Below are 12,157 nucleotides of genomic sequence, written 5' to 3'. Positions count from 1 at the left end.
TGCACATACCTAGGGAGCAGAGAGGGACTAGAAAGGAGAGTTTACTTTCATTCCCGAGGCCAACTTGGAGTAGCGAAGGCAGAGAGAAGGTCTCAGAGGCTAGGGTGTCGCAGAGGGCTCTCACCTCCTGAATCTGTTCCTTCATCTCCTTGATCTCATTCTCTCGAGGTTCTATTTGCTTCTTCAGCTCTTTTATTTTGTAGTCAAGCACAAACTTGAACTTCTCTAGTTCTTGATTCTTCTTTTTCAGATCATAAATTCGTTTCTCCTAGGGGTAAGATGAGTGAGAAGTGAGAGATCACAAGGCCCTGGCACGTGGAATCGCTTTAGGGCAAGGAGTATAAATCCTGTGACTCTCCTGATTGAGGAGGCCCAGTCTTCTCTGCTCACTGGGGATACAAAGGCCAACTCTCCCCCACCAGGTCACAGCACTGATTCCTTAGCTTCTGTGCTTGCACATTGGGTTCAAGAGTTCAGAATTTACTTGTGGCCAGGAACCTCACTCACTCACTCACTCACTCACTCATATGTAGGTTTCGGGCAGCTGCATCTCCTTCCCACACTGCAGCTCTTCTACAGTGTGACCTTGATGCTTCTGTAGCAGCAGGCACAATCAAAGTTCCTCCCCTTGCATCTGGCTATACTTAAGACTTACTTGTCATTTAGCAAATATACCTGAAGGGAGGCTGTGTGTCTTTCAAGACTCAGTCAGAAAAGTCGCCTGGCTTCTACATGAGTCTACCCATTTTATCAAACATTTACTGAATGAACATCTTTTGCCAAGTATTGGAATGCCAAATATGGGTGTGGCATAATCTGTCCCTCAGGAGAAAACAAGAGCTAGGAAGGCAGATGTGGAAACAAACACAACCTCAAGATGTGATAAGTGCTGTCAGGGAGGGGTGGTCTGTATTGAGGGTGCTCAGCATACCCTGCTGGAGTGTCTGGTGGTGGCTCACAGGGGGAGTGAGAAGTGGGGGCTGGGGGGATAGGGAGGAAGGCAAGGAGTTCAAGAGTTCAAAATTTACCTTATAGTCCAGGGTTGGCAAACTCAGCCAGGGCTAAATTTGGCCTGTTGCCTAATTTTGTCAGGTCTTACGGAACACTGCCAAGTCCATTCATTGGTATTTTCTTTATGGGTGTTTTCACACATGATCTTTGGCCTCTTTCTTGTCTGAGAATCTGAAGAGAGCTTTGAGGCTCCCACCCGAAAGCCCAGACCCATACACAAACATTCATACAGAGAAATGGCTTGCAGGTACTATCTCATTCAATCCTTATTAGACCCCTTGACAGGGGTCTAAGAAATGAAGACTTGGAGAAGTTGCCCAAGGTGCAATGCTGGGCCTGACACTGAAGCCCATGTTCGCCCACAGGACAATTTCTGCCTAAGACAATAGATGCAGAGTGTGTGGAGAGGAGTGCATGGAGTCTGGATTTGCTCAGAAGGATGATATTAAATTTTGCATGCTGAAATGGTATGCCCCTTAGAATGTGTGTCTGTGTTCTGAGTGCTTTGTGAGAAAGGCATCCCTAAAAGTGGTACCAGCTTCCCGGGGCACCTAGGAGGTACAGGTTCAACCTCAGGGGAGTCCCTCTCTGACCAGGCGGACCATGTGGGCAATATATTCACAGATGGATACCTGGATCTGGGAGGGCAGGGGCCTTGGAGTCAGCTGACTGGGTTCCTGTCCCAAGTCCATCCTGTATACACTGTGTGACCTTGAATACTCAATCTCTTGGAACTCAGCAGCCATTAACACTGCATTGCTCATACCCTGGGGTTGTTGGCAGAACTGAGTGTGCCATGTTGACAGTAATTAACACAGTGCCAAGCACACCACAGGCACCTTGCTGACCTCTTATTCCCAGAGATCAAGTTAAATACATGTGTTCCAAGAAGCCAGGGGCCCTCTCTTTTCCAAGTCTTGCCCTCATGGCTTGGGTCCCTCCGGACTGTGGCTGGGTAGGACAGGAGATAGTCTTCACCTTGTCTTGAATTGTCTCATCTCTCTCCTGGATCTCTCGTTTGAGGCCTTGAATGTCTTTCTCTAGGGACCTGATGACTCCCTGAAGCTTCTCCTGCTCTCCCTTCAGCATCTCAATGTCGTTGGTTCGCTCTTCGATCTCCTTCTGCAGACTGCTGAACTGCAGATGCAAATAGCAACAGCAAAGACCCCTGAAATCTCGGAGCTCATCTCCACTCCTTCCAAATCATGAAAAAAAGCTCCCCATCACTGATCAACTGTGAGCTGGACCACCTCTCTTCTGTCAACTGAAAACACTGAGTATACAACATTTCTAAACTTTGGGGGGAGTGAGTTTTTGCAGAATTTAAAATGGCTCAGAAATTTCCTAGGCCAAATAGATGATCACATTGACCTTAAAATGATCACATTGACCTTAAAAAGTTTGAATCAGTGGCCCACCAAGTTCACAGATGCTGGCCCTACCCAATGAGCCATCTTAGTCATGTCCAAGACTGTCCTCTAGACTTCCTAGCAATATGATTTCTAATACGAAGAAACAGGAGCGCACTTTGAACTTGGCTTCTGTAAGGCTAAAGGTTTTGGTGAAACTGTGACAATTCCACAAGGAACGGTGAATTGAATAGCCCTTCACTCAATCACCAGTGAACTAAAAATACTTGCTCTACCTTGTAAACAAAGCTCTTTTACCTGTCTCCTTCTCCCACCTGTGGAGCCTGAACGGGAGCCACCAGAGCCCAGGACACTTCCAGGCTGAGAAGACCTTATTTCCATTTCTAATTGATCTTACTTGGAAGTGAAAGCCCAAACAGAGTCTATCAGCCACAGGGGAGCTCGACATCACTGCCAAAAGGAGAGAGGCCAGATGGCTGCCTTTTCAGAGGATGTGGCAAGGTCTGTCTGCCCCCGCAGGAGCACCTGCCAGTGCTCCTTTCCTAACCTGCTCACTGGAGGTGAGGACGTTCAGGTGAGAACTCTGCGCAGCACCCAGGGCTTTCTATTCACCTGGCCCAGCTTTTTCTGCATTCCGGCCCTTGCCCATTCCCAAGTCTCTCAGAGAACAGCCTGATACCTTTTTCCTCATAATGCCTGTTTCTCCCTTGAGCCGCAGGTTGGATTCCTTCTCTTCCCGAAGTTTTTTCTCGTACTTGATTTTGATATCTTGGATTTCTCGGTCTTCATCTTCTTCAATCTGCTTCTTGGTCTCTTCAAATTCCCGCAGCTGCTGCCTGACATCCTCCTGGGCCTGGCTCAGAGAGAGAGACAGAAGAGAGAGAGAGAGGAGAGAGAGAGAGAGGGAGAGAGTGCAATCATGGGAGAAGGGGCTCACGGATGCCTCTGTGCTAAGAATGCCTGGGATGAGACTAGTCGCAGAGCCCTATCATGGCGAACAGGAGATGAGTGTTATTACAGAAATGGAAACTGAGGCCATTTGTCTCCTGACATGTCCACTTTCTTCGTGTCTCCCATATTTCCATCCAGGTCAGGCCTCGGGCTCCATCACTTCAACCACACATTTAGCAACATCCCCATATCCTGTTTTGCCTCTGGTCTTGACACCAGCACCCAGACGTCCTGTTTTTCCTTCACAGAACTGTGACAGCTGTAATTTCATATTTTTTACTAAATTACTTATTTTCTCTTCCATTAGATGTAAGTTCCTTAAGGGTAGAAACCTTTTCTCTCATGCCCACCACTGAATTCCCAGTGCATAGCACATATAGGCACACAGTAGCTACTCAATAAATAGTTGTGAAACTACAACTGCTCTCCTTAAGCCAACCCATCCTGCTTTTTCTCTATGAAAGGGAGGCACAGTGAGATCTTAGTTCCTGAGAGTACCTCTTCCAGAAGGGTGGTTTTCTCTTGCAGCTTGGCCTCATAAAATTCAGTCAGCTCCTCCAGGGCTTGGCTCTTGGTCTCATCATTATCTCGGAGCTGTTTTTCATACTCTTCCTGCATCCTTTGGGACTTGAGTTGTAATTCCTGGTATTTCTCATATTCTAGAAGCAACTTTTGGTTGTTGCAACATTCTGGAGAGAATCAAGAGGGAAGTATTTAAGGTGGGTGAGAAGACCAGCCTCAGGGGCATGCAGCAACCCTGGGTGCTTTCCTACCCCTTCCATGCAGCCAGAGTAGCGCCTCTGGAACCAAAATTCCATGCCTTCAGCCAACTTCATCCCCTCCTGCCCTAGGCAGAAATGTTTCTAGGAAGGTGCAGAGGGATATTTGAAGGTTCAAGGCCAAGAAGACTAGCCTGAGTATGCAAAATAAGTATTAGTGTCCTATTTTTTCAGAACAGTTAGCTGAGGTTCAGTCAGGTTAGGTGACTCCCTAGAGCACCCAGCAAGTGAGTAGTGAGTCTGGGACCCAGGGAAGTCTATATCTCCTACTGGCAATGCAGTAGGTGTTTTTGTGTTTTGTTTTGCTTTTTTGGGGGTACTGGGGATTGAACTCAGGGGCACTAGACCACTGAGCCACATCCCCAGCTCTATTTTGTATTTTATTTATAGGCAGGGTTTCATTGGAGTGCTTAGGGCCTCGCTAAGTTGCTGAGGCTGGCTTTGAACTTGCAATCCTCCTGTCTCAGCCTCCTGAGCTGCTGGGATTATAGGCATGCACCACCGTGCTCACCTTATAGTAGGTGTTTAACATGGTTTTACGGAAGAAGTAAATACACAGGAGTGAAAACCACCGTGAATTCTGGGGGATGAATGTAGCCTGACCATAGACAGGGCCACAGTCCCTGGTACTTCTGCTGTGTCTGGGGGACTCCTGGTATTTTCTCAACCTGTCTCCTTCCAATGCCAAGCAGCCACCCTCAGCCCTTGTGGCTTCTGCTTGAGGGCTCACCCAGGTCTTGCAGTTCCCGGTTCTGTTTGTCTAGGAGGTCTTCTATGCGCTCACGGTGACTTATATCCTGCTTCTCTTTTTCTGTTCTTAAAACCTAAACCATAAAGTGACATTTTCTGATTTCTAAACATCTGCTGAAGGCACCACAAGGATGAGAAATAATTTTACAAGTGACACCCTCCTTCGCTCACAAACACACACATTTCTCAAGCCCTTACTGTGCACCATTGTTCTATGGAATGACACATGCGCTATCACTTCCTCCTTATTTACATTATATTCTGCTCTGAAAGTTCTATACTTTCCCTGTCTATATCCTTGTTAATAAATGGGTTTGTGAGTGATGAGTTTAGTTTCAGATATGTGTCAAGTGAATTTTGGGGTGAAAAATAGGGATTCATTCAAATCCCCTGTTGCCTGCACCTTACTCTCAATGAACTTCTTGGGGTTAACTGTGAGCTTCTAAGAAGTGTCTTCTCTACTGGAGCAGGACAGATCCTCGCAGACTGAGACACTGCCATCCCAGGACTTAACTTTGTGCTTGGCTTATGTGGGGCACCAAAGAAAAAATGTTTGTTGACTAACTGAATGGAATTACAAATGAGTGATGAATAAAATCAACAGCCATGTTTTTTTTCAGACAAACTCTCTGACTCACAGAGATAACATAATAGAACAAATTTTCTTGAGCAAAAGATTGGGGGCTTTGGATGAGAAGGTCAGACAAATTTTTGTAGAACAAAAACAAAACTATGTAACTATGTAACCTAGGACTATGTAACTTTCTGACAATCTAAAAATCAATATTCTGCTAGTTCTTTCTTTCTATACTTTTTTCTTGCTATCTTTTCATTTTGTTTTAAAGTAAGTTTTTTCTGATTACAAAAGTAATGAATTATCTATCACTGCAGAGAATTTGGAAACTATGGAAAGGTATAAAGAACAAAATATAAAGTATCTATCATCCAAACATCCAAAGATAGTTACACTACTATCTATTTTATTTTACCTATTACCATTAGTGATAGAGAATTTTATATTCTTTTTTTCTACTTAGTGCCTTACTGTACTCTGATGATTTCTGACATTATCAACAGTGCTTTATGTTCTTTGAGCATAACTAGGGCAATACATGCCAGCCCCATGTTGAGCTGAGTAGAAATTTCTCTGGCTTGTGGCTGTTGGTTCCGTCTCTCAAACAGACCTGGTTTTTGGTTTTCAAGGACTCCATTTCCTGGAGGAATTTGTCTGTAAGCTCCTTAATCTTCTCAGAGTAGTTCATATCCTTTAGTCGAAGTTGATACTCATTCTCCATTTTTAATTCTTCCACACGAGTCTTTAGCTCCAACATAATCTGAGCCTTTGGGAGAAGGGCAGAGAATCAAGAGCTTTCATAGTGGGGTGAATCAGAATATTTAAACCTGTGGCCTTGACCTGAGACCTGCAGCTCTGTCTAGTTTCAAACTTAACATGTCTCAGGTAGAGCTTATCATCTTTCCCCACAAGATTCATTCCTCTGTCCCCACAATATGTACTTGTGGGCTCTACTGTGTGCTAACAACAGTAGATGCTCCCTCTCCTTCATTCAAATTGGCTCACATGTCACCTGCTCCATAAGGCCACTTGAATCCCACTATTTAATCCTGCCACCCCCTTCCTACTCCCACCACTTCCTTCATGACCTCCCGTCCTGCCCTCTTACTGTGCTCTACTTTGGATTACTTCCTTAGATCTTGGCACTTTCTAATCTACTATATAATTTACTTATTATTTTATTTTCTCCCCCATTAAAGCTTAAGCTCCAAGAAAGCTGGGATCTTTATTGGTTTTATTTGCTGATGTTATGGTTTGGAAGTGAGGTGTCCCCCAGTAGCTCACATGTGAGACAATACAAGAAGGTTTGGAGGATAAATGGTTGGGTTATAGCCTTAACCTAAGCAAATAGAGGCAGGTGGGGTGTGGCTGGAGGAAATGTTGGAAACTATGGAAAGGTATAAAGAACAAAATATAAAGTATTTATCATCCAAACATCCAGAGATAGTTACACTATTATCTATTTTATTTTACCTATTAGTGATAGAGAATTTTATATTCTTTTTTCTACTTAGTGTACTCTGATGATTTCTGACATTATCAACAGTGCTAGGGGAGTGATTATGGAGTAAATATTTTATCTGGTGAGTGGAGTCAGTCTCTCTCTCTCTCTCTCTCGTTCCTGATCATCATGTGAGCAGATTCCCTCTGCCACGCTCTTCTGTCATGATGTTCAACCTCATCTGGAGCTCCAAGGAATGGAGTCAGCCTTCTGTGGACTGAGACCTCTGAAACTGTGAGCCCTCAAATAAACTTTCCTCCTCTATAATTGTTCTGGTTGGGTCAGTGAAACTGCTGACTAAAACAGCTGATGTACCCCAAGTACCCAGAACAAGGCCTAACACATAGTACATACTCAAAAGATATTTGTTTAATCACAATCCTTGCCCCATGGAACTTACAGTCCAAATAAAAATATAATTAAAATGTGATAAGTGCCCAGAGCTGGGTAGTTCTCAGTACTGTTAGTTGTCCATCCTGATGCATCGTATACCCATGCTGGCCTCAGTGCTATTACTTTAACATAGGTCCTAATTCTTCTGCCTGGACAACTCCTGTCTCCACTGTCCTCCCTGATGCCACAGTTTTCTAAAACTACTCTTAACACATACACCTCTCACTTCCTATGAAGTCAATGTTGATGACACAGTGGGTGAGGACACAGGTGTTTTGTTCTCCCTCACCTTGATGACACCCCATGCATCCCTATCAATCATCTTTACTTGTCTTTACTGCCTGGGAGTGACTAGACCACAAGGAATGTGTTATGCTTGGCTCTGCACATGGCTAGCATGCTAATGTGGACCTGGCATGTAGGAAATACTGAGATGAAGTATGAACAAAAGTTGCATGTACAAAGTCAGGGAGGTAGGAGTGAGGATGTACAGTCAGGGCCCTCATATGACTTGGTGACAATAGGAGGCAGCAGGAGAGGAGGCTGAGATTGGGCAAGTTTATCAAGGTCCCTGTAGGCCATGTAGGAAATTTATACTAGAGGGCTTCCAAGGGTCCTCACCTAGCTCGATTAAGCTGACTTTGATGTTATAAAGGCCTCTCCAAAGACAGTGTGCAGCATGGACCACTTTAGAGATGGAGTGAAGGCAAGGTGATTAGTTGGGGGACAACAGCATGGTCCAGGTGAGAGATGGTTAAGGGCTTGCACAGTTGTGGACGAGGGGAGCCGAGAGGCATGGGAAGACTGGAGCGAGATATTTTGGAGAAATGGTGCTGACTGGGTGGGGGGTGGAGGTGAGAAGATTGTGCATGAAAACTTTTTCCCCAGGTAGAGTCTCCAGGACCTGAGGGTTAGGCTTGGCCTGTCTTGTTTCACTGCTTTCTCCTCAGAGCTCAGCATAGAACCTGCAATGCTGTCAGCACTGATAAATATTCATCAGATGAACAGACATCTGTCTTGGACTAATGGGATACATTTATAAGTGGGAAAGATTCAGTTTTGATATGTGACATTTGAGGTAACTGCTCATTCCATGTTGCTGTAATCTCTCCAAAGCGTGAACCTTGTCAAGATGCTCCCTAACTTATTAGTAGTGGGGCCTTATGAACAGTTTCAGTCTAAAATGTGGCTTAAAAGTCCCTCATGATCTCTCTGATTCTCTCACCACCCTTTCTCTCTGACACATCCTCTATTCTCATCCTCTATTCATCCTTGTCTCTCCTAGAACACCTGACCCTCATCCTCAGCACGTACTCATTCCTCTGTGTGGAACACCCTTTCTCATTTGTTCTGGAAGGTTGTGTGGGGCTCACTTCCTTTGGGTCAGGGTCCTTCCCCTGTGTTCCCACAGCATCTTTCTTTCATAACATCCACTCGCACTGACTTCCCTATTTTTTTTTTTTACCCAGCCCTCCTCTCAGGATATAAGCTGAAGGACTCGCCATATCTTTTTCTCTGTGTCTTATCTCTCTGTCAATATCACATGGAGAATGAATAAATGAAAAACGTAAAGAGGGGGTAAATCCTGGGCTGACAGAGAGTTACAAAGAATGTCACAGAATATAAACGAAAAAAGAAAGAGCTGGCAATTCTGGAGAATGTGACTTTTAAGAGACAGGTGGACGAGGGGCCAGTAAGGAAGTCAGGGAGGAGGAATCAGAGAGGTTGACCGGTCATAAGCAGAGTGTGGTCATACAGATGTTGAAAGAGAAGGGAGCCAGGAAGGGAGTCTCCCATTTTCAGCCTAGCAATAGTGCTGTCAGGTGTAGCTGGTGGTCAGCCATCAGCCCAGACATCTTCAGGCCTTGGGTTCAGCCTGGGGTCTCCTACTTGGCCTCTTTTCTACACCATGGTTAGAAAACAGAAGAAAACAGAGAGAAGGAAGAGAAAGAGACAGTTGCTTGCCATAAGGAGGCCAGGCTGCCCCTCTCCCTTTCTTCCCCCTTTGTCTTTCTGCAGAAGGTTTGAGGGAGCTCTAGCGGGCATCTCCAGGAAACACCAGAGGCCTATCATCCGGCTCTGTGGCTGCCTTCGCATTGCTGTTCTTACAGTTGTTCTTGTCTCCAGCCCCTATCTGGCTGTGAGTTTCCTGACCACAGGGCCCAGGCCTATCTTTTCACATGTGCACCCCCAATGCTTAGCTAATGGCAGATATTCAATAGTACTCTTAGATTCTTGATGAGCAGCAATGAATGCATGACTCTCAGATTCTCCATGAACCATCCAGTCAGCTTCTCTCAGGGAGTGCAGCACAGAGCTATGCAATCAAAACTCCAAAACCACATCTTTATGGAATGCTTACTGCATTCACAGGAGGGTTGTCCCTAGGTACAGTGATGAGGAGTGGGCTCTGGATGAAATCTGGATTAGAAAACTGGTCTACACCTTGCCAGCATAGTCACTTTGGACACAGCACTCTACCTTTCCAAACCTGTTTCTTGAAATATGGGATCAATAACAGTACCTTTTTCTGAGATGTACTGGGAGATATAAATGAGAAATACTTATAAAGTAGTCAGCACAGTGCCTGCTTCTTTGCAAATGCTGGGTTTTTTTATACTTATGGTTTTATTATTTAGAAGTCTGGTTAAGAGTTTTAGGAATGTTTCTTACATCCTTCATTTCTTTTATTTTTTTAAAGGAGGTTCTCAGTACTAGCAATGACTATGTTTCACAGAAACAACTGGTATGTTTGGTTTGTCGGTATATTTATTGTCTTCCACATGCCTAGCAAGAACTAGAAACTATTGGTCATACAGGAGAATTGGACGCCATGGTTCTGCTCTCAAACAGTAGCAAAAGAAAGCAGAATCAGTGGATCAAGGTCAAGATGACCACGTGGAGGAAGACAGGCAGTGTGGGGGTATAAAAAGAATCAAGTGCCAGCGAGAAGGACAGTCACAGGGTACAGCCAGGCTGAGGAGGACCTGAGATGCTGCTCTGAGGAGCTGAAATGCAGTCTGGCAAGGATTTTCCTCGTCATTGGGCCCAATTCTTACCTTCTCTTCCATGTCTGTTTTAGTCACGAGCACCTCTTCAGCAAAGCCCACCTCCCTTTCCCGCTTGATTCCGCGGCCATCCTTATGGAAGACCTTCCAGGTGAACAGGCAGCCATCCTCAGCAGTAGTCAGCAGGTACTGATCATCAAAGGTGAGCAACATCTGCAGGGTAAAAGATCATAGGAAGCTTTTTAGGGCCATAGATGACCAGGGTGACTGTGCAAGGCCTCCATCCACATAACCTGGGAATAGCCTCATAGCAAGGCAGATCTGGTTCTGGGTAAGAATGAGGCAGGAGCCCTCACAGACTTCTTTCTGTGAACAAATGAAAAGAAGCAAGGCTATAGCTACATTCCCTGTGGATTTGAACTCTTTGAGTGAAATATGACCTAGAATGTATAAAGAATTCTTAAAACTCAGTAGTAAAACAACTTGGCAATCCAAAGTGGGCAAAAGATTTGAGGACACTTCAGTGAAGAGGATATATAGATGGCCATGTATGCACATAAAAAGATGTTCAACATTATTAGTCATTAGAGAAATACAAATTAAGACCATGATGAGATATCACTACACACCTATTAGAACAGCTAGAATAAAAATTGTGACAATCCCCCCATGTGCTGGCAGTGATGTAGAAAAACTGAAACATTGCTGATAGGAATGTAAAATGGTACAGTGAATCTGGATAAGCTTGGCTGCTGCTTAAAAAATTAAATACCCACTTCCCATCAGATTCAGCAATCATACTCTTGGGCATTTACCCCAGAAAAGTGAAAATGAAAGCCCACACAAAAACCTGCACAAGATTGTTCAGAGCAGCTTTATTTGTAAAAGTCAAACTAGGAAAAAAAATCAAAATATCCTACAAAGGATGGATGATTTAACAAATTGTGCGTACTGTGGAATATAACTCAGCAATAAAGCGAATCAACTATGAGTACACAAAACACCTTGTTAGATCTGAAGAGCACTATGCTGAGTGAAAAACCCACCCTCAGAAGGTCACATAATGTATGATCCATTTATATACAAGTCTCAAAATGACAAAATTATAGAAACAGAAAAAAAGAATGGTTGGTAGGGATTAGGGATGGTGGGGAGGGGTAGGCATGACTACAAAAGGGTGGCAAGAAGTAGGTCTAGGTGGTGAAGGAGCAATTCTGCATCTTGACTGTGGTAGGTTATATAAATGACCCATGTGATGAAATGACCAGGCTCATACTCAGGCAGTGGACCAGCGCCAGTTTTCTGGTTTGATATTGTACTAGAGTTACATAAGATGATCACTGGGGTAAACTGGGTGAAGGCTACACAGGACCTCTGTGCTATCTTTAAAATTTCCTGTGACCCTGTAATTAATACCTAGTAAAAAATTAAGACAAAAAAGTTAACTATAAAAAATGCCTTCTCATAATTAGCAATGTGCAGAACTTTAAAAATAGTAATACTCTTTTACTTAGGAGTTCTATCTCTGTCTAGGAATTGAGCCTTAAAAAATTGTCAGAGATGCACATATAAATTTGCAGACTAGGATGTTCATTATAGTTCATAATGTAAATGCCTAGTTGAAAGAGAAGAGTTAATAACTTATGGTCCATCATATAATAGGATATACAAACACACACACACACACACACACACACACAAATATATATATATATATTCTACCATGATGTATATATATGGACTTTTATTTCTAAAATAGACATGCATTGCTTCTATAATAGAAATTATTTTATTCATAAATAGTATATCTTAAAAGAAGA

At 43.8% G+C, this 12,157-nt stretch overlaps 1 protein-coding gene across 1 annotated transcript in view; it reads right to left on the bottom strand.

Annotated features, from left to right (window-relative positions):
- The window catches only part of Cfap57 (cilia and flagella associated protein 57), a 70,072-nt gene that overhangs the window by 27,574 nt on the left and 30,341 nt on the right, over positions 1 to 12,157 (bottom strand). Inside the window, exons 12-18 of the mRNA XM_027937638.3 lie at positions 10,389 to 10,550; positions 6,046 to 6,201; positions 4,842 to 4,935; positions 3,831 to 4,021; positions 3,061 to 3,234; positions 1,990 to 2,148; positions 125 to 268 (exon numbers count right to left, since the gene is read on the bottom strand). Coding sequence (XP_027793439.2) covers positions 125 to 268; positions 1,990 to 2,148; positions 3,061 to 3,234; positions 3,831 to 4,021; positions 4,842 to 4,935; positions 6,046 to 6,201; positions 10,389 to 10,550 — 1,080 coding nt within the window. The remainder of the gene's footprint in view (positions 1 to 124; positions 269 to 1,989; positions 2,149 to 3,060; positions 3,235 to 3,830; positions 4,022 to 4,841; positions 4,936 to 6,045; positions 6,202 to 10,388; positions 10,551 to 12,157) is intronic.

This window comes from Marmota flaviventris, chromosome 10 (genome assembly GCF_047511675.1).
Source record: "Marmota flaviventris isolate mMarFla1 chromosome 10, mMarFla1.hap1, whole genome shotgun sequence".
NCBI classification, from domain to species: Eukaryota; Metazoa; Chordata; class Mammalia; order Rodentia; family Sciuridae; genus Marmota; species Marmota flaviventris.
Note: the sequence above shows the minus strand (reverse complement) of the source record. Positions and strands in the feature narration are given on the sequence as shown.